This window comes from Macaca nemestrina, chromosome 2, assembly GCF_043159975.1.
Source record: "Macaca nemestrina isolate mMacNem1 chromosome 2, mMacNem.hap1, whole genome shotgun sequence".
In the NCBI taxonomy this organism is placed as follows: Eukaryota; Metazoa; Chordata; class Mammalia; order Primates; family Cercopithecidae; genus Macaca; species Macaca nemestrina.
Genome location: NC_092126.1, coordinates 36,515,810 through 36,538,535, shown reverse-complemented (window position 1 = coordinate 36,538,535; position 22,726 = coordinate 36,515,810). Strand labels below are relative to the sequence as shown.

Below are 22,726 nucleotides of genomic sequence, written 5' to 3'. Positions count from 1 at the left end.
GAACCAGTTAGAGACCCTGGGTCCCAAGGGATGAAGCAGTGATGAGCTTTTTGGGTTTTCTTTTTACTTCATATATATTTGGGTCTTGGAGCTGAAGAAGGTGGCAACCCAGACACATCAATAAGCACAGGCCCAAATCAAGCCCCAATAAAAGTTTGATCTCTCTAGTCAAAGGACCAGGAAGGGTTTGTTTTACTCCAGCCAAACACTACAGAAAAAACTGCGCTGTTCCCACCCCACACCTACCTAGTGAGGAAAGTCTAAGTGATGAATATAGACTTCTAGCATCACCAGACTATATCAAGATGCCCCAACTCTTTGGCTGGGATGGGGGTATCACAGACGGTCAAGATGGGAGCCAGGACTTTTGCCTCCAGTGGGCAGTACCAAGGCCTCCCACCTGCAATGTCAGCGTAGACCATGTGGGGCGGTTGGACTTCCACCATCACCCCACAGTAATAATGACCAACAAATTTTTGACAAAGGTGCAAGAGAAATTCAATACAGAAAATAGAATCTTTTCAACAAATGGTGCTGTAGCAACTGGACATCCATGGGCAAAAATGCGAAAACAGACAACCAAAAAACCCTCCAGCCTAAGTCTTACACCTCATACAAATTTAACTCAAAATGGACCATGAACATAAATGGAAGACATAAAATTATTTTTAAATTTTTTTTCAAAAAACATAGGAACATATCTTTGGGACTTAGGTCTTAGTAAAGAGTTCTTAGACATGACACCAAAAGGCACAATTCATAAAAGAAAATACCATAAATTAGACTTCATCAAACTCAAAAACTTTTGCTTTGAAAGAGACCTTGTTAAATTGCTCAGAGTGGTGGCTCATGCCTGTAATCCCAGCACTTTGGGAGGCTGAGGTGATAGGGTTGCTTGAGGCCAGGAGTTCAAGACCAGCCTGGGTAACATAGCAAGACCTTGTCTTCATAAAAACAAAATTTAAAAATTAGCTGGGTGTGCTGGCGCACCTCTGTAGTCATAGCTACTTAAGAGGCTGAGGCAGGAGGATCACTTGAGCCTACGAGTTTGAGGTTGCAGGGAGCCATGATTGTGCCACTGCACTCCAGCAGAGTAGGAAAAAATATTTGTAAATCACATATCTGACAAAGAACTAGTATCTAGAATACATAAAGAACTCTCAAAACTTAACAGTAAAGAAAATAATCTAATTTAAAAATGGACAAAAGACATGAACAGACATTTCATTAAGAGGATATACAGATGGCAATTAAGCACATGAAAAGATGTTGAACATCATCAGTCATTGGAAATGTAGATTAAAACCACAGTGAGATATTATTACATTCCTCTCAGAAAGGCTTAAAATATTGACAACAGTAAATGCTGGTGAGGGTGAGAAGAGGCTGGATCACTCATCCATTGCTGGCGGGGAGTGGAAAGCGGTAGAGTCACTCTGGAAGTCTGGCAGTTCCTTTAAAAAACACACATGCATAGGACCCAGCAAGTGCACTCCTGGGCATTTATCCTAGAGAAATAAAAACTTCCTTTCACACAAAAATCTCTACATGATAGTCCATAACAGCTTTATCTATAATGGCCCCAAACTGGAAATAATTCAGATGCCTTTCCACAGGTGAGTGGTTAAACAAACTGTATATCCATACTATGGAATGCCATTCAGCAGTAAAAGGGAGCTAACTACTGCTACAAACAATAACCTGGGTGAATCTCCATAGAATTATGTGAAAAAAATAGGACAGGCAGTGGAATAGTAACCAGCAGGGAAAATGAAAGAACTGCTGCTATGTGAATCAACAGATGGATCTCAGGAACATAATGTTAAGAAAAATGCAAGTCATAGGACAGAATATACAGTTTGAGACATTATATAAAATTCAAAAGATGTAAAACAAAAAAGTATTGTTGGAGGACACATCCAAATGTGATTAAAAAAACTCAAAGAAAAGCCACGATTCTGTATTTCCAAGCGGGGGAGAGCGGGAGGGGCAGAAACACCTGAGGGCCTCAAAAGTACCGTAATATTTGAGTGCTCCAGCCAGGTGGAGTGAAAAAAACCACTCCCAAAGGGTGATATACTGTGTAATGCCACTTATATAAGATTCTCAAAATAACACATTTATTGAAATGAAGAGCAGATTAGTGGTTGCCAGAGGTTAGGAAGGGGTTGAGGGTGGGAGGAAAGTGGGCGTGGCTATAAAAGGGGAACATGAGGGCTCTTTGTATGTCAAGGCACAGAACAGAAATGTTCTGTACCTTGACTGTCTTAATGCCAGTATCCAGATTATGATATTGTAGTATATAGTTCTGCAAGATCTTACTCTTGGGGAAAACTAGATAAAGGATACACAGATCTGTCTTTTTTTTTTTTTTTTTTTTTCCTGTTGGTGAATCTACAACGATCTCAAAAAGTTTAATTAAAAAATATATATATATTTATATATATATATAACAGCAAAGGGCTGAGGAAAACCAAGATCTTGAAGAAAATGAAAAATATAGATGATGCTGTAGTGCTATATGATCTGACGAATATCTTTGAAAAATAGTTTTGCACAAAATTAAACGTACACTTCTTTTTATACCACAATTTACCTGCTGACACATATCTTAGAAAAACTTCACAGGGGCATCAAGAAACATGGAAAGAATGTTGATAGCAGCATTGTTTGTTAATAGCAGAAACAAAACTGAGTGCATTTTCCAATGTTAATTTCCTGGTTTTACTAATTAATACGGTTATGTAAGATGTTATCATTGGGGTAGCTTGGTGCAGGATACATAGAAACTCCCTGTAGTGCTTTTTATAATCTCTATGTGAGATTATAAAAATTATTAAATACAATTATTTAAAATAAAAAATTTTTAAAAGGCCAGGCATGGTGGCTCACACCTATAATCCCAGCACTTTGGGAGGCTGATGTGGGCGGATCATGAGGTTAAGAGATTGAGACCATCCTGGCCAACATGGTGAAACCTTGGCTCTACTAAAAATACAAAATTAGCTGGACATGGTGGTGCATGGCTGTAGTACCAGCTACTCAGGAGGCTGAGGCAGGTGAATCGCTTGAACCCGGGAGGCAAAGGTTGCAGTGAGCCAAGATGGTGCCACTACACTCCAGCCTGGTGACAGATCAACACTCCATCTCAAAAATAATAACAACACTAATAAAATAAAATAAAAATTTTAAATGACATATTTTACTGAAAATCATTTAAAAATTGGGGCATAAGTAGAATACTAACCAGCAGTGAAAATGAAAGAACTGCTGCTACATGAATTAACAAATGGATCTCAGAAACATGATGTTAATAAACATGCAAGTCAGGACAGAATACACAGTTTGATACCTTACATAAGATTCAAAAGATGCAAAACAAAACAAAGTATTGTGAAGGGCACATCCAAATGTGATAAAACTCAAAGAAAAGCCAAGATTCTGGATTTCCAAGTTGGGGAAGAGGAAGGAGAAGAAAACACCTGGGGACCTGAAAAGTACTGTAATATTTGAGCCTCCAGCTGTGTAGAGGGTAAATGGGCACTCATAGTGATGGGCTTTCTTTGTAACTTACATATACACAGCACATACTAAATAGGAAGATTTAAAGATTTTTTTAAAATGGAACACACAGATGCTATTTGGAAGAAACTCTTTCTAGTGAGGTTGCCAAGCTGAGGTTTAGTGGCAACATCTTCCACCTGGAGAAAGCCTGTCTGCTCTAGGGCAGGTTAAGGACAAGACCCAAAATTAAGAGAGACAATCAATGATAGTTGGAGGAGAGAGACTTGGAGCAGAGCAAACTTGGAGTCTCTACGGCTCTCATTTCCACAGCATGATGACTGCATTCTGAGACGATGCCAGTATCTGCTCCAGCTACATAAGCCAGCCCAGTAGTCGGAGCCGGGTTTTTGTCATTTGAACTGGCAGATTATGACAGAGTCCCCCAAGGTAAGCTGGACCATAATTAGCCCAGCTGGACCTGGTAAGCATATGGGATGACTTGGAGGCTTAGAGGTGCCCAGAGGGGCCCTGCCCCAAACTTCCCTCCCCTACTGCCATACCACCTTACATATGCAGGACCAGATGATCAGAGGAGGTACAGGACTTGCCAAGGCTTACCCAAAAGATGCTGCCTTTTCTGGCACACCTCAGCTGCTTTGTCTTGCCACCGATGATCTCCTCAGGTCAGGATGAGAAGGTACAGGGAGACAGCACCAGATGTTAGGGAAGGTGCAGGTTGGAGGAGTGTTGCATGGCTGGGTACCTTGGCCAGTAGCTCCCTGGCCCTTCTTTGGAGGGATCACTTACAGAGACAGAACAGGCTGTGACTTGGGAGTCTCCTCTCCTTCTAGAGCTTTCTTCAGCCCTAAGCTGGATATGGTCTCCTAAGACAGCAGGAGCCCCAAAGAAGTGGGTGGGCGTCTGGAGGGTTACCCTGAGCCTGGTGCCAGCCACAATGGGGCAGATATTCTAGGTGATGACTTACAACCCTTGACGTTCCAAACTAAAGGTGATTATGAGAATAGGAGTTATTTTGATTTGAGTTCTAGATGTTCATTGGAACATTCAACAACTATTTCTTAAACTCTGAGCTATGTCCTCGGGACGACTGCTTTTATGGAACTTGCGGGCAAGTTTTTAACAAGAAATAGAAGAGAGATTCGAGGTGAGCACACCAGGGAGACAGACAGGCTTGCCCAAGCAAGCCCCATCAGTCAAAAAGTGGGTAACAAGTGTCCGAGAAATCTGGAGATGAAGGTTGTGTCTCACTCCTCTTTCTCTTTGTATAACACATGCGTGCACACACCATCGTGTTCACCAACATGCAGACTATTATCTCAAATAAATGCTCACTGAACAGCCATAAACGAACAAGACCGCGCTGTGGCAGAAGAGTAAGGGGCAGCTTTGTCAAACCTCAATTAACCAGCATGCCTTAGGCTCGGGCTGTCCTGGGAGTGTTTCTAGCGCTTGGCTTCTGCTCTTTGCTCTTACCCACTCACAGCTTGGTCTGCGTGCCTTGATGGACCAGGCGAGTAGAGGCCAAGGAGAGGTCACCCACGTGTCCTCAGAGAGCTCATTGTCCAGATACACGTAATTGCCAGGGTGGGGAGTGGCGTTGTCAGCCTGGCGACCCCAGGATCAAGAAACGCAGGGCACTGCACTGTCCTGGAGATAGTGGCACTGGCATTCAGAGTGTCACCGTTCCTTCTCTCCCATGGGGCAGGTTATGATTTAGCATAAAATGATCCAAATGAACAGCTGGTTTGAGGTAGGCGCGCCCTATATTGGCAGCTCTTCTCTCGCTGGCCAGGTCTGCGGGGGCACCCACAGACCCCACAAGAGGCCGCCCAAATAAACGGTCTAGGCCTCAAGAGGGGAGGGCGGGCTAGAAGCCACACGGGGCAAGAGTCGAGCTCCATCTGCGCCAAGTACGCCAGGTTTCCCTAGGTCTGCCCGCCCTGAAGCGCCTCGCCACACCCTGGCTCTCCCCCACCTTCGTTCCTTTCCGCCCTGTCGGACGACTGCGCTGTGCATCGGTGTCTCGCGAGGTGGAGGAAGGGACTGGCATCTAGGTTTAAAAGACCAGAAACAAATGTCCCCTGACAATTTCGTGTCATTTTCTGGATTCGAAAGAGGGGTAGAGTGAGAAAGACAGACGCAGCGGGGCAGTGAGAGACGGTCCGACCCGGGGGCCTCTCAGGGGTACAGCGAGGAGGTTCTCTCCTGCCCGGGTGCGGGCTCGGGTGGGCGGGCGCACGCCCCCCAGCCCCGCAGCGCCGCGGGCCCCGCATGACATCAGAGGCTGGGGAGCGCGCAGAGCGCAGGCGCCGGCAGAGGAGGGAGGCGGGAGGGGGCCGACTGGCGCGGCTCTAGAGAGCCCTCCTCCGCCCCGCGCGCCGTCCCTGCGCGCCGTCCCTGCGCCCCGCTCCGCCCGCGCCTCTCTCCTAACGCCGCGCCTCGGGCGTAAAGAGCGCGCCCCTCGCACCGCAGCCAGTGCCGCCCGCAGCAGCCCAGCCCCAGCCTTCCTCCGCCTACTCCTCCCTCTCCTTCTCCGCCGCCGCCGCCGCCGCCGGACACGCAGCCGCAGGCCGGGGCCGGGACGCAGCTGGGGAGTCAGGGACGCGCACAGCCAGCCCTTCCCCCTCCGGCTCCCGCACCGCCGGCCGCCTCCCCTCGCCCTCCTCCTCTCCCCTCCCTGCTCCTTCGCTTTTTCCTCCTCCTCTCCCGGCCCCGGCTGCCAGCACCATGTCCGCAGGGGGAGATTTTGGGAATCCACTGAGAAAATTCAAGTTGGTGTTCCTAGGGGAGCAGAGCGGTAAGTACCCGGCTTAATCTCTTGGCTTGTCGCCGAGTCGACCCCCGTCGCCCAAGCGCCCACCCCATTGGGACCACCTGCCGCGGCTCGGAAAGGCCTCTCCGTGTCAGGATAGAGAAGAGGGACAGGGATGGGGAGGTCGGGGCCGGCTCGGGCGGGGTCGGACTGGGGAGGGGCCAAGGGTGAGGACGGAGGAGGTGCTGGCGCCCGGGGTGGAGGTGAGGGTGGGCTCTGGGTGGGGGGCCCGGGGTGCGGGTGCAGGTGCGGCGCCGCAGGGAGCTCGGAGGGCGGCGGCTGGCTCCGCCGCGCGGACCAGGGCGTGAAGGACCCGGGCTCGCTGGCTAGCTCACACTGCGGCACCGGCTGCGGGCGACCGCGCAGGTGGCTGGGTGCTGCCGGGGGTGGGGAGAGCGACGGGCGCCCCCCTTGGAGAACGAAGCGAAACTGGGGTCTGGCCGACCCCCACTCCGCTGCACTGGAGGGGGGTTCCCTGCGGAACCTGCCGGTAACCATGCGAAAGGGCACGTCCAGGCGCTGGGACAAATAGCCACCGGGGAGAAAAGACCGGCACCTGTCTCTGTTCCAAAGAGCGAGTGCAGGCCATGAGGGAACGGGGCGCCTACCTCCCCTATCTCACGTCCGACTGGGCACAGAAGGTTCTAGACCCGGTGCCCTTCGCCAGCGCTCGGTAGCCTCCTTGCTGTTCAGGGGTCTTGGCAATGACAGTGAAGGCTACCCCAACTCGAGGCGATTTGGGGAATGATACAGGGGCAGCTCACACCAAGAGGCTGTGAAGTCTGGCTCTGGGCAGAGAAAGGCCCAGGCGACACGCCCTGCCTTGCTTCCCAGCACTCCTCCTGAGAGCATCGGTGGATTCTTCCCACCCCCACCTCCCAGCTCACCGCCCTTCTTGGGGGAGGGGAGGTCACCGTGGCAGCCGGCCAGAGCTGGGGGAGGGGGAGACTGCTTCTCTGCTGCCTGGCTCCCTCCCCAGGAAAACATCTCTGAAAACCAGCTTGGTCCCGAGGCGGGAAGCCCAGATTGAAGAGCAGGGACCCCTCTGCCACCTGTAGGAAGGAGTGGCTTTCGGAGCATCCTTCCAGAGGCCTCTCGAATGGGGCTGCAGGGAGACAAACTGAGCTCTGGTCAGCTCTGCTCTGGGAGAAGGCTGTCCTTGCCGAGCAGGACCCCAGAAGGCTGTCCTTGTCGGGCAGGACCCCAGCTCTGGCTCTGCAGACCCTCTCTGACAAGGGGGTCCAAAAGAAAGGCAACTGTGGGAGGATTGGGTGGGCCATGAACAGTGCTACTGTGCTGTGTGTACATGAGGGTTATGGAGGTCATGTGACTGGCCCCTGTCTGCTGATGCTCATTGCCTGAGATGGATGATTCAGAGAAGGACGTTAGAAGGTAGTGTCCAGGCCCAATATGGAGATGGGTTTGGGGGCCAGGTTGGGTGTTTCAGAAGATCCTCTCAGCCAGCCAGCATTTGCCTTGGATTCTGATTGCCTGTTTTAGTAGATCCCAGTTTCATGGAGCTGACCATTCCCTGTGTCTGGAAGGGATTTTGGTGGTATTCACATCCCAGTGCTAGTCTCACCGGGCCTGGAGCCCTGGGAGATAACCTGTGGGGATCAGGCAGCCTGGGAGTTGAATTCTTAGCTGTGTTGCCTTTAGTAAAATTTGAGGCCTCTCTGTGACTCACTTTCTGTCTCTGAAAAATGGTTGCTTGAAGACAATTCTTTTACTTCTTCATGTTTCCTTAGTGCCTCTCAAAGTGCCTGGACCCTGGTAGGTTCTCAACAAACATTTGATTATTCTAAGTCTGCAAAAGCTTTAGAAAGGACTAGGAGTTTGGTGAATAAAGTGTCTCTGGTGAATTTGAGGGAACATCTGGGCTCCCTCAGAATTCCTGATGAACAGAGACCCCTGCTGGGCTCCACAGACCCCCTTTGCTCCCAGAAGCACAGAAATGATAGCTGAAGTCTAAGAAATGAACCCACCACCTCTCCCACATGTTCAAATGGGAAGTCTGAGCCACAGGGAGGCCTTGCCCAGAGTCCCAGAGTCCCATTGTGAGTTGCTAATACTTCTGGGCTGGAGCCTCACCTCTCGTTTCCAGTCCAATATTTTTCACTAGCGTGTCATTGTGAAGTAAGATGACCTTGAATTGGGGAAGCCAACAACTGGGGAGCCTCCCCAAGAGGGAGTTGGGTTGCTTCTGTACGGCCAGGCTTATAGCTGGGGCCTGTGACTGATAGGAATGCTGAGTAGTTGGTCAGGAGCAGGGTTGTGGGCCCTTGGAACATGGTCATTAGAGAATCACTGCTGTCAGTGAGATGGCTACTGGCATCTCACCTGGTGCCTTCTGTCAGGGAGTTCCAAGGCCCCGAACAGCCTGTTTCCTGTTTCCACTTTGTTGCATCGTTAGTGGGTTGTTTTAGGTTTTACAGAGCTTTTGAGTTAGGTAGGGGACATGTGCGTCTCTAAGCCTTATGGGATGGGGAGTCACCTCCACAGCCGCTTCTTCTACCTTGCCTGCACAGTTTTGCATCTGTTGGTCATTTGTGCCAGCATTCGCTGCAGCCTGTGCAGTGGAGAGAGCCTCCTGAGGGCTGGCCCTCATGCTGGCCCTGGCTCTTTTTATATGACCTCAGAGTTCCTTTACCTTCTGTACATGGGGGACTTGGGCCCGCTGAGCTCAGCAGAATCTTTCAGAGCAACATGGGCTTGCCGATATGAGCCGAGTCCCCTGGAGATGGGCCAGGGGAAGGAGCTAGAGGGATGTGGCTTTATCTTATTTCCTGTGCCTAGCATAATGGTGACTTTTCTCTAGGCTGGTGGGCAACGGCAGTGGATTTCCAAGAAGAGCGGCGTGCATGGACCAGGGGGTGGAGCACACCCTGGGCCAGATAATCCCGGGTGGACATCAGGTCTTTAAAGATATCAGGGAACTGGTTTAAATGGGAGGCCCTTGAGAAGCCGCTCTGGAGGAAATACCTCAAGCCAGTGAAAGAGCCCCCTCCTGGCAGCTGTCCCCCTGGCCCGTGGAATATAGGCTGGGATTGTGGGGAGGGTGCTCTGGGTCCAGGGTGAGAGATTTCCTTGTGGCAGGGAGGCTGTGCAGTCCCACTGGTGCCAAATGGTTCTCTGGGCCACTGGATATGCCCTTTTGCTGATGGCAGTGGTGGGAGACATGGGGGGTGACATACATCAGTCCCAACTGGGGCATTTGATGGCGTCCGAGAAGACAAGAAGGAGCAGGTGTCTGAGGAAGGAGAGTGGGCCTGTGGGACCCACATCTTCCTCCTAAGCTCTAATGGCATTCTGTCGGCTTTTAGGCCTCACTGGGTACATCTCAGTGTGTGTGGTGGGAAGGGAGGGTCAGGGATGTGTCTGTTATGCACTGTCTTCTGACCTCCCCTTCCCCAAGACTCTTCCAGCGAAAGCAGGAGGATTGGATGGAGATGTAAAAGCTCTGTCTGCTTTCCTAGCTGAGGCCAGCAGGCCAGTTTCTCGCTCTGACCAGCCACCTGCCTGCCCTGCCCCTGGCATTGTGCTGCTGGAGATGCTGTCCATGTTGAGCATAATGTGAATAGCATTCCTTGGAGCTGTGCAATGAAGCGACCCTGCAGGCAGCTGCCTTTTTGTTGTTCTGTTGTTTAGTCATTTGTTCATGTATCCTTCCCTCCTGCTCCTTCTCTCTTCTGTCCTCCCTCTGTTACCTGTTTATTTATTTATTCTTTGAGCGTATTCCTGCCCTCCTGGAACTTCTAGTCCGCTGGGAACACAGACATTTGTGGATATAATTATAGTAAAGGTCTATGAGAGTCATGATGAGAGAAGAACAGCTGCTACTGGGGCCTAGAGCAGGGGCACCTGACCCGCCTCTGGGGGCTGGTGTCAGAGGCAGCTTCCGTAGGCTAGCAAGGGATGCTTCTATAGGCAGTAGGCTGCTACTACTTTGTCTTTGGGCTGTGTGTGGAAAGTAGGTCTTGGAACGAGCCCACCCTACCCCGAGGGCCTTGCCTGTTCTGCTCTGCTTTGTAGAAAGTACATGAGGTGGAGGTTCAGGAGGACAAGGGTGACTCTCAGGTATCTGGCTTGCTGGTACCGAGTAGGGGCTGTCCCTGCACTTTCAGCCCATTCCTCTGTGGTTAAGGGTTGATGATCATTCAGTGGCCCCCACTGCCTGGAAGGCTCACTCCTCTGCCCACAGCCTCACCCATCCTGACCCCTGCCCTCCCACTAGCCACACCATGGAACACCTGCCCTCCTGCAGGGAGCCCTTCATCGGCCTGGTAGATGTGCCAGCAGCCCCTCCTAGCAAGTTTCCTCCTCCCAGCAATTTTTAGACTTACCCTGTCTTAGGTGCTCACTTCCACTCCTGCTCCCCTGGGCTACCAGCTCGCCTGGCCACACATCGTGGCATAGCTTTGGTTTTCTCTGAACATTTCTTAAATACAATCATATGCTTCACCATGACCTGTCTTCTGTTGTCTCTGTTAGCTAAGGATTTTTAAATGTTAACTTTTTCAGGTACAAAAACCGTAATTGAATTTTAAGCGTCTTCTGAGGACTATGTCTTAGTCATCATTTCACCCCTCCCCACCTGCAGGTGGTTTGTGCTTATTAAATCTCTTGATTTGAAAATGATGAGATTATCCTCGCTGTGTGAGATTTGCTGATGGCCCATCAGTAGATTGAAAGTGAAGGAAGTTGAGGTGGCTTTGAAATAGGATTCCTATTTCACATTCCTGACACCTCCTGCTTTTCAAGCCAGATTTTTTGACCAGCAATATCTAAGAATCTTTTCTGAAGGATTGAATCATTTAACTTTTTTTTTTTTTTTTTTGAGATGGAGTCTTGCTCTGTGGCCCAGACTGGAGTGCAGTGGTGCAATCTCGGCTTGCTGCAACCTCTACCTCCTGGGTTCAAGCGATTCTTGTGCCTCAGCCTCCCAAGTAGCTGGGACTACAGACCCACGCCAATATGCCCAGCTAATTTTTGTATTTTTAGTAGAGATGGGGTTTCACCATGTTGGCCAGGCTGGTCTCGAACTTCTGACCTCAAGTGATCTGCCCACAGCCTTCCAGAGTGCTGGGTTTACAGGTGTGAGCCACAGCGCCCAGCTGGATCATTTAACCTTGGTCATGCCCAACTCACAGTTCATCTCAAAAAACCTGAAGTTCTTGGGGGCACTTCCTCATTCCTAGTGTCTGAAAAAATGCATGAGAACAACCAGACCACCAGAGGTGGAAAGGGACACACTAGACCTCAGCTTGCCAGAGCTCACTTTGAGATCTGGAAGAAATCACCCTGTTGCCCTGAGCCTTAGCTTCCTTCTCTTGATTTCTCTCCTCCCAATTTTTCTCCTTTCCTCAGTGACTGGCATAAGAAGGGGCACCGTTGTGGATGTTGGGTATAGACCCAGAACCTTTGCTTTTTTATTTGTTTAAAGAGATGTGTGTGAGTAGAGAGTCAGACAGACACCAGGATGAGAATTAACCTGGACTTGGTAGAAGAGGCAGGTGGCGCCTTTAATTTGATGATACATCGCAAGAGAACTTACCAGCAAAGAGAGAAACTTAGAATGTGTTCTGGCTGCATAGATGTAATAATAATTACTGTCTTTTGCATGATCTGATTATCATCATCATTTGCAGCCCCCAGATTATAATGAATCACATTAAATTATAACAAAATAAGGCGCAGTGGTTCACGCCTGTAATCCCAGCACTTTGGGAGACCGAGGTGGCAAGGTGGGCAGATCACTTGAGGTCAGGAGTTCCAGACCAGCCTGGCCAACATGGTGAAATCCTGTCTCTACTAAGAAATACAAACATTAGCCAGGCATGGTGGTGCATGCCTATAATCCCAGCTGCTTGAGAAGCTGAAGCAGGAGAATCGCTTGAACCTGGGAGGCGGAGGTTTCAGTGAGCCTAGATGGCACCACTGCAATCCACCCTGGGCAACAGAGCGAAACTCCGTCTCAAAATAAATAAATAAATAAATAAATAAATAAATATATATATATATATATAAAACAAAACAACCTTATTGCCCTTTTGTTCCTGATTCTATCCCTAAAATCAGTCTATAAATATTTATCTTTATAGGTGTTGCCCCTACATTGCAAACTCACCGGGAACAGGCCCGAGGGTAGTAACATTTGTATCCCATCCAGGCTGTAGATTTCCCGTGTCCTCCCCACCCATGTCGTCCATTGTTGCCAAATGCATTAGCCATTGAATGTGTAGGGCTGTCTGGTTTCAGTGTGGATAATTTTGGGAAATTATTGGACAGAACCACTGGGGAAGGTAAGAGAAGGCTAGGCAGAACAGCAGAATTCGTAAACATTCGGGGTGGACTACCGGGAAAGCTGCCGGGCATTTTCTCTGCGTCTGCCATCCTTTTCCATTTCTCACCACAGGGAAGAGAAGCCAGGGGAGCTCTGGTTGAGGTTGCCAGGGAGAAGTACCAGACACGCCCTGAGATGGACAGCTTTTGTTAGGGCGGAAAGAGAGGCTGCCAGGAAATGGGGCTCCAAGCAGGGCCTCGGGACTGGAAGCCCCTGGGAACTTGGAATGGCAGGCCAGTCTTTGTTTCCTAGAACAAGGGAAGGAAAATGTGAAGACTCACAACTCCTAAGGACTCCTAGGATGTTCTTTACCATATCTTGGGGCTTGAGTTTCAAAATTGTTTTCATTATTTTCATAACTTTTGCCCTAAACAAAGTAAGATCTTTTAAAAAATATTGACTGATATACATAACTTAGCATTTTAATGAAGTGATTTATTTTTAGTAGAAAAACTTATTCTGATCTCTTGGTAACAAGGCCAGAGGGAGCCCAGGTGACCAGATCACATGCTCTGGGCCAGCCATTACCTGTCCCAAGGGGCTGACATACCTAAGGGACAGGCCCAAGTCCTGAGGAGGCAGATGATACCTCACCCCTGAGGGCAGAATAGAGCTTTCAAAGCAAAGGTTACTTCCAGGAAATGCATAAAAAGAATGGCAGCCCGTGTCCTTCCTCACGTGAGTTCACTCACGTGGCATTTATTGAACATCATCTCTGCCGGAGGCTCCACACAGGGCACTTTTTATCTTCCGAGCCACCCTGTGATGGATATGAGATCATCCCTGTTTTGTGGGTCAGGAGGCAGAGGCTCAGAGAGAGCTGGCCCTGCCGCAGGACTATGAGTGTGGCAGAATTAGAATTCAGACCTAGGTCACTGTGAGAAACACAGTGGACTGTCGGACCTCTTGCCTTAAAGGCAGGCTCTGGCCCAGGACTGGAGTGGAGGAGACAGAAGAACACTGAGGTCTTCTGAACACGAGGTCTGCTGTGCATGACTTGTGGGGAGTGTTTGTGCCAAGCTCTTTGCTAAAGAGGAACCTGCGGGGCCCTAAGCAGGGAGGAAGGAAGCAGGGTCTCTGTGTGGGAGCTGCTGGAGCTGGTCTTTGCACAGCAGGCACCCTGTTCTTCCATGGAATGAACTATTTATTTGGGGTGCTTTGAAGGGAGTTGATAGAGCCTATGGGGGCAGCTAAATCCCCCCCAAGTCAGCCCTCAGCCCACTGCCATGGTTCTAGCTGAGAACTAATTACTAACCAGGGAAGAACCAATTAAACTAAATGGCTGGTTCCCACCTACTCTGGGGTAACCCTTTCCTGGCCACATCCTCCCTCCTGGCTTGGAGATACTAGGGCCCTGGATACCCTGATTCTATCCCCGGTCTGCCACTGCCTGGCCTTATGTTGGATAAGCCCCAGCCCATCTCTGGCTTTTTCTGTGTATCCCCTCAAGGCTACTGGGCTGGGTGACCCCTTGGGCCAGTGGACCTCTAACTCTGGTTCTGCAATTCAGTGCCAGCTCTGAGTATGAGGCCAAGCCAGTAACACTCCCAGCCTGGAGACAAGCATGCTGCTGGTGAGAGGGGCTGCAGAAGTGAGGTGTGGGATCAGGGGCTCTGCCGACTGTTGCGCCCAGAACTGCCCTGGGTCCCACATGCAGGATGCTCTCCAACCTACCACCTCCCCTGGGAGGCATTCCTGGCCCACCTACACCTTAGTGCAACCTGCCCTGGGGGCACAATGTGGGGGAGGGGCACGCTAGCTCCCCTTTCCTGATGATGTGCTTGGCTCTGGTTGCCAAGCAACAGGGATGGGGCTGTCCTGCACTTCTGCTTCCAGGAGGTGTTTCTTCCACACAGAGAGGAACCATGATGAGGACGACAAGGCAGGTCACACATCCCAGGTGCTCCTAGCCCAGGGGCACCCCTTTCCACAGCCTAGTGGTAGGGGTAAGCTGGGAGGGCAGGGAAAGGGCAGAGCCAAGATGGGTATATGGTGTCCCCAGCAGACCAAGGAGGGCTTAGAGACCTGGCTGCAGCTCCCACTCCTACCCCATCACCATAATGGTCCTCCTGCATCCTGGGCTTGCCCACCCTTCTGCTGAATGGATAGTGTTGGTATGCAGTGGCACCACCTGTGCTCATTTTCCTCACCTGTGCAGGAGGGTGATCATTACCTAGTTGGGGTTCCAGGAAGATCAAGTGCATCTATACATGGCATGTGATTAAAGCTCACATGATAAACGCTCAGCTCGTTGTTAATGAAATAGTAACAGCAACCTCCATCTCCTCCCTCCTTGCAGAAGTAGGGTGCAAAGTTTTGAGAATTATTGATCATTTCTATATTATGAACTGTGGGGTCCACATCCTCATGATCTGGCAGGAAGAGCTGCTCATCACGTTTTATAAAGAAAGCGAAGGTCTGCCAGGTGAAGGCTTTTACACAGATGGAAGGACCCTTTGACTCCCTGGCCAGTGTTTTCACCAGCTCCCCATCCCTGCTCAGAGACAGGCTGGCAAAAAGTGGGACAGACTCACCATGCCTGCTCGTCTGGGGCCACCAAAGCTGCTCAGGGGAAGAGCACCTCATCTTCACAGCTCTGTTACTTCCCCTAAGGAGCTCAGCCAGGGTGGACTATAAGGGCAGAGGCTTTGCAGCATTGGAGTTATATGCCTTCAGGCGTGTGAGGTCGGCAGTACTCGGCCCACAATAAGCAGGCAACAAATCTCAGCCAGTATTAAGATTAATATTACATACACAAGCAAGGCTGTGGGTGTGATGTGCTTGGAGGAGTCAGGGAAGGCTTTCCGGAGGAGGTTTTGCATAGTGAGCAGGAACTCACCAGCAAACAAGGGGAGGCATTGAGGGCAGAGGGCCTGGCTGTGCCCAGGCAGTGAAAGGCTTGGGGCTTCTGGGGAATCGGGTGTGGTTCAGGGTGGTGGGATTCTGGTGCAGGTGGGGAAATAGTGGTAGGAGGAGGAGTTGAGCCTAGAGGAGTCAGTAGGGTCAGGCCCTGGAGGACCTCCCTGCAGGCAGTGGGGATCCACTGGGGAGTTTTGACCCAGAGGGACATGCCCATGGATTAGAAGGTGAAGGCAGAATGTGGTCTGATTGGAGGCAGCAGATCCAGGTGGCTGAACTAGGTCAGAACAGAAACATTCTGAGGATGGAATTTATAGAGAGGGCTTGTAAACCTAAGCTTCCTTCCAGTTCTGAAGCTCAGCTCTACTGCAGATGTATATTTTCTTGATTCTTTCTCTTAGAGTGAGGCCTCAGGAACAATGAAGGATTGTAAGGGAGGGACTGTTGTCTCTCTCTGCAAGGCCACTGTACCCAGATGGACCAAAGCTAGCCCATTTAAGCTCCCCTGTCCATCCTATCTCCACAGTGCCCTGGGTTCGCTGACAGCTCTGGCCTTCCATGGGTGTTCTGCGGGACTGTTGGCAGCCCTTCTGGACTCCTCCCCCTCTGCTACCTGCTCAGGTTGGATGTGGCATATGACTAGAAACTGGCCACTGGGTGTGTGAGCCCCCCTATTCTCTGGCCATTGGATGTGTGAGCCCCTGTCCTCTGGCTGTTGGGTGTGTGAGTCCCCCATCCTCTGGTAATTGGGTGTATGAGCCCCCGTCCTCTGGTAATTGGGTGTGTGAGCCCCTCATCCTCTGGTCATTGGTGTGTGAATCCCCCGTCCTCTGGTCATTGGTGTGTGAATCCCCCGTCCTCTGGTCATTGGTGTATGAGCCCCCCGTCCTCTGGTTATTGGGATATGTGAGCCCCCCGTCCTCTGGTTATTGGGATATGTGAGCCCCCCGTCCTCTGGTTATTGGGATATGTGAGCCCCCCGTCCTCTGGTTATTGGGATATGTGAGCCCCCCGTCCTCTGGTTATTGGGATATGTCAGCCCCCCGTCCTCTGGTTATTGGGATATGTGAGCCCCCCGTCCTCTGGTTATTGGGATATATGAGCCCCCCGTCCTTTGGGCACTGGGTATGTGAGCCCCCCATCCTCCGGTCATTAGTTATATGAGCCCCCCTGGCCCTGTTATGCAGCCTCCTGTCCCTCCCTGTCTCACTGGACTTCTCTTCTCGTGGACACTTGAACACTTCCTTTGCTTTCTTGGATATTTTCCCCTATGCCAGTCTGCTGGATTTCATCACCCCAGCAAGCTCCAGGACTTGAGAGAGAGCAGCATTGTAGAGGGGAGTGCCCTTTTCCATGCCTTGGAGAACAGAGACCTATCTTAAGCTGGCTGCACAAAAAGCTACGGCTGAAGGCTGGGGGGCCAGAGTGGAGGCAGGGACTGCCGTTTTGAACCCTCCCCTAACCCAGAGAGGGCAGCCTGTTCAGGCCAATTGGTGCAGCCCCTTGCTCACGGGTCAGCTCGTGATCTACCCTAAGGCTTGAAACCCCACCTTCCAAAGGCCTGATGACTTTTGCTCCCTGCCCTTCCTGTGCTTCTACACAGGCATTGCCCATTGGAGGTTACTGAGCACCACCTGGGTATTCCTTTGCCAGTGCAGCTGGTGCATGGAGTAATCCTAATTTTGCAGCATCAGTGGTTATAGCATTTTTCAGTCACCACCCTTGGCCTCTTTGAGCAGTGCCAGGTTGTCTGTGAGTTCAGGGTGGGTAAAGAGAACTGCCCCCTCATCTTGGTGCTCAGCAGAGGTGGCTCTTCTGCCTGAAGCAGCTGGCCCAGAGAAAGACTGGTTTGGAAAGCTGGGCCACAAACAACTCAGCCCAGCTTTGACCTGTTCCACCCTCCTCTGGTCCCTCCATTTCCCCCAACCGTGGAGCAGGCAGGAGGAGAACCATTCTGGCTCAGGATTGGAGAGCAGCAACTTTGGCCTGTGCGCCAGAAACAAGTCCCTAGAGATAAGGAAAACCTTTCTCTCTGGGAGTGGCTGTGCTAATTCTGAGAAAGGAAGAGAAAATGTTCTCTTCTGACCTTGTTTGTGAGTGGGAGGAATAAACACTGCATAGACTAAACAGTAAGTGAGGCACTTAGAACGCGTTTGTTTCTTTCCCCTGTCCAGTAAAGGGGGAGGGCTAAGAGGGCAAACAGGGGAAGCAAGGGGCACTGGAGAAGAGAGATCTACAGAAGTGCTGAGACCAAAGGGAGAGGCTCACAGATACTGCTTCCTACCGGACCTAGACGGGGGCTTGTTGGCTATGCACAGGGCCCTTGGGAGCCAGGGTAGGTCAAGCTCCAGGCGGGGTGCTGTCCATCCCAGGGTTCTGACCAAATTTAATTAAAGGCTGGAGGTTCCCATGGAGCCACTGATGAGTATGGAGGCACAGGACGATGTGACCAGTTCTGTGTTTGTGTGGAAGACAAGATGAGGAGCTCCAGCCCAGCAAAGCAGGGGGAATGAAAAGAGAGAAAGGCTCTTACCTTGCCTTGGAGGTTGAGGGAGGGTTTTTTTCCAGCACACTGCCTCTGTGCTGCCAGCACTGGCTTTGAGGAGCAGACTGAGCTTTGTTCTTCCTCCCCAAGGCTGTCTGGCTCTGCCCCACCCTGCCCAGGGTCTGGGAACAGACCCTGAAGTTCCCAGACTGTCTCTGGGCTGCTGTGAGTAGAGTCAGGGCTTGGCACTGGGTAATCTTCGTCTGGTTCTGCACTTCTCAGAACAGAGAAAACCTCCAAGGGTTTCCTTAGGGGGAGAAACCACTCCCAAATTATCTTAGGGATATTAACAAATCCTACTTGTAGCACCAGGATCTGGAAATTCTCCCCTGATTCTGATTCATTAAATGCCCTCTCCGTCCCCTACATTCAAACCAAACGCTGCGGGCTGCTGCCCAGATTAGAAGTGAACTGGAGACCTGAAGAGGTACCTAGCCTAGCTGCCTGACCCTGGCTCTCACCCGTCTTTATCAGAAGAGGATAGCATCCCAGATGTTGGGCCAGAAGAACTCAGCTTGTCTCCTGCCTCTGTCATGTAGCAAGAAGTCCACTCTCAGCTGGAGGTGTGGTCTGGGCGCTGTGTCTGCTGGTCCTTCCACCTCTGCCTGGGGGAGGGCTGGGTGCAATGTGGGAGAACTGGATGGAGCAGCATGCAAACGCCCAGTGAAGTACACAGGCAGGACTCAGCCTCTGCCCCGGCCAGCTAGGGGCGCTTTAGTCTTAAGGCAGAGACCGGTGAGGTTTTCTTCCAGGTGATTAGCCGAGTTTGCCACAGTAGGAGAAAAGGCAGAGGTGTAGTAAAGAGTAAAGGCTGCATCTCTTAGGAACCTGACTGTGAGATGGTGTGGTAGACACAACCTAAGGTGACCCCAGGTGAGTCACACCCTTGCGCAGGCTCCTCTCCTGAATGCTGATGAAACTTGTGACTTCCTTGTAGCAAATATAGTGTGGCAAAGGTGATGGGTGGCATTCCTTTCATCAGTTTATGTAGCAGAGGTTCAAAGGTGACGGGATAGTCCCTCCCATGATTATGTTTCTTTATGAGACTCCTCTTGCTGGCCTTGAAGAAGTAAGCAGCTGTGCTGGGAGAGGGCCTGTGAGGGGGTCATGTGGCAGGGGATGTGGGTGGCCTTCAGGAAATAAGAGCAGCCCCTGGGGGAAAGTCCTACAACCACAAGGAACCAAATTCTGTCAACAAGCACACAAGCTTGGAAAATGACTCCCTGATCCAGAAAGAAATGTAGCCCAGCTGACACCTCGATTCCATCCTTGTTACATGCTGAGCAGAGGACCCAGTTAAGTCATGTTCAGACTCCTGACCCATGGAAACTGTGACATAATAAATGTATTAATATATTGTTTTAAGCCACTGAATTGCTGGTATTTGCGAATACAGATAACTAATACAGATGGGATGAAGATTTTAGAGGAAGGTGACACCTGAGATGGTCTCATTTTACACATAAGGAATTGGAGTGTCCAGGAGGAGCTGAGACCTGTCCCAAGTTAAGTAGCCAGCCTGGTCCAACCCATGAAGCACTCACTGGGGTCAGGCCCTGGCTCTTGATCTGCTATTATTCTTTCTTCCTGGTCTGTCTTTGTGTTCTGAGTAAACCTTTCTTCTTTCTAGGCCTCATATTTTTCCTCTGTGGCATGCAGGGCTAGACCAGACATTCTGTAGGCCCTTCTTGTCTTGACCTGGTTTTCTGGGGCTACTCTGATCATCTGTGATCCTTCTAGAAGCTGGGCTTCCATACTTTAGTGTGGTTCACTCTCTGCTGCTCCTTGGCACTTCCCATGTTGTATGTTTCCATTTGGGCCTCATGACACGGGTACACATTGGTAAGCCTTCTGGGCTCAGATTAGTGGCAAAAGCAGGAGTAAGAAGAGCGGTCTCTGAGGTCTGCGCACCAAAAGAGATAGTGTCTGGCCCTGACCCTGGTGCTATGTGATCCTGGGCAAGTGGCCCCTCTTCTGTGGCCGCTCTTTGCATCTCCTCTGACAAGGTCAGCTACAGTCTCCTCTGTGGCTCGTCTGTGGTGCTGCTTTTGAGAAGGGCTAACCTTAGGGACCGAGAGCTTGCAGCATGGGGACGGGTGAGCCTGGCCACCATCTCCTTGCCCAGGTGCCCAACCATCCAAGTCCAGGGGGGCATATGTGGACATTGACATAGCTCCCCTTGATCCATCCCCCAGCCTGGCCCTCTGGTGACCCTGATGCCTGACCAGCAGTCTCTGTCCATAAGGGCTAGAGACACAGTGGGCCCCCTGGCCTGCTGGGTGGTCCTGTGCCTACTCCCAGGCCCAGGGTCCTTGGGATCTAACGTGCATTTTCCACCCCAGAGTCAGTGGTCTTCATCTCTAAACTTCACTGGAAAGGCCATCCCTACTCTCGAATCAATCCTGAGCAGGTGACATTGAGTCCTTCTAGGGACAGGAGGAGGGTTCTTTCTGTTGACTGAATGAGGAGGTCTAGAAATTCACTCTGCCCCTTGTGCTGCCCTCACCACCTGGCTCTGCAGGGGCAGGGGCAGGGGCAGAGGCTGGGCCTGTGCCCTCCTCCTTGGCAAAGCAGAAAGGTTGAGCAGCAGTGAGCAGGCTGTGTGAGGGTGTATGGAAGGACAGGAAGAGAAGCTGGGGCTGCAGAAGTGCAGGGACAGCTCCCTATGTTCATGGAGACCACAGGACCTCCTGGGTTAGCAGGTCAGCACTACGGCTGCCAAGGCCAAGAGTTCCACTGAGAAGGGGGTGGGCATCTGGGATGATGCCTTGCCTACATCAGCCTGCAGTCTGGAGTCCTCCTTCCACTTACCTGAGCAAGCTTGGTCTCATGGCCAGGCCACAGCTGTGTCATTGGTGGGGGTTATGGGCCCATTGGCCTTGTCACAGGCCTCTGACTGGATCTCAGCTGACAACCTGGGAAACACAAGCTTTTCTCTCAGTACTCTGTCTACTTATTCTCCCTGCCTCAGCCTTCTTTTCCTATTACTGAGTCTTTTAACATCATCACTACCAGCAGTTAAGCCTTGGGTATCAAAGCATGTACATTACTTTGCCAAACTCCGTGCTGGTTGAATGGGCCAAGACTTCCTATCAGTTAAATAAGCTACCAAATTACATTAATACCAGCCTTGTCAAAGATCAGATGGTGGTGGGAATTTAACTTCCTCCTTCTCTACAACATACACATACTCACTATGAATTAATTCTTCACAGCACCCATGCAACTGCTCAAATGCACAGGCAGGATTGGCCTGTGTAGGGTCTGGCCAGAGTTGGGTTGAGCCTCAAACCAATTGAAATAGACTGTATTCTGCCTGCTCCAGTCTAGCTCTCCAGGGAAGCTATGGCAGAGGGTAACTGTGTATGCTAAGGATGTAGACTCCTGTTCTCTGAGCTCTAAGAGGAAGGAGGGTGGCTAGCGCTCAAAGCTAGCTGGTGCTGGTGCTGGTGCTAAGCTCTTAGGTCCAGGTGGAGAGATCCTGCTCCTTTTTGAAATTGCCAAGGGTATGTGAGAAGGCTCAGCAAGGCAGAGAGGATTCAGAGCATGAGTGGGCTAACCACAGAGGTATACAGTCTATACAAGCTGTTTGGTCAGATCTCAGGTGGTTTTCAAGTAACCCTGAAGGTATTGCCCTTGACTGTCAGTCCTCATAGCTAAGACACCGGGGGAACTAGAGTTCTTACCCACACCAGGGCCTTTGGTGCCTGCTGAGTTGAGCAAGTACACATGTGTATATATGTGTACTTGCATTCTTCTCTGTGCATGTGCACACATGGTGGTTACGCATGGACCCCGGCCACTGAATTGATTGAGCCAGGCTTTCTCTATCTCCTGGCCTGTGATTAGAGGCGCACATAGCCGTTCTGCAGTGCCTAGCTAAGTCCTGGTCCTTCGTGAATCCTGAGTTGATGCCAAGTACAGTTATATTCCAGTTCCTTAGGAAAATTTCATGCTGACCAGAATGTTTAATTAGTCAGAATAAGCCATTTTCTGAATGTGCCAGGAATCTAAGAAACATGGATGTGTGCACGTAATTAAAGTAGTTACCATTTTTTCTTTAACTTTTTATTTTGACTGACTTTTAGGATTGGACAAAGACTTTACATATGCCTTTCACCCAGATACCCTGAATTTTAACTTGTTACTGCTTTCATAGAATTCATAACAATTCTGTGAGGTAGGCATTTTTGTCCTTATTGGATGTATGAAGAAAGCTGAGCCTCAGAGAGAATAGGAACTAACCCAAGATCACACAAGAAATGAGTGGCAGAGCCAGGATTAAAACCTAGGTCAGTCAGACTTTAGTGCACATGCTGACCACATGTGATCTAAGTGTGAATGTGCAGGTATACTGCTCCTTCTGCCCAAAGAGCTTTCTTTCTTGTATTATTGATGTGTTAGCAGTGAATTGTCTCAACATATGCCTTTATTTCACCTTCATTTTTGAACGATTTTTGCTAGGTATAGAATTCTATGTTGACAGTGTTTTTCTTTTAGTGTTTCCAAGGTGGTACTTCATTTTCTCCCAGTGTGTGTAGCATCTGACAGGGTAACAGATATTTCTCTATGTTTTCTTAGGTCTGTGATCTAATATATTTTTGCTAATTTTGTTTAAATAGTCAATTATCCTTTAAAGAGA

At 50.3% G+C, this 22,726-nt stretch overlaps 1 protein-coding gene across 1 annotated transcript in view; it reads left to right on the top strand.

Moving 5' to 3' along the window:
* The first annotated feature begins 5,820 nt into the window (after positions 1–5,820).
* LOC105469883 (RAB6B, member RAS oncogene family) overlaps positions 5,821–22,726 on the top strand; it is a 68,748-nt gene continuing 51,842 nt past the window's right edge. Inside the window, exon 1 of the mRNA XM_011721460.3 lies at positions 5,821–6,322. Within this exon, the coding sequence (XP_011719762.1) occupies positions 6,253–6,322 (70 nt within the window). The 5' untranslated portion in view covers positions 5,821–6,252. The remainder of the gene's footprint in view (positions 6,323–22,726) is intronic.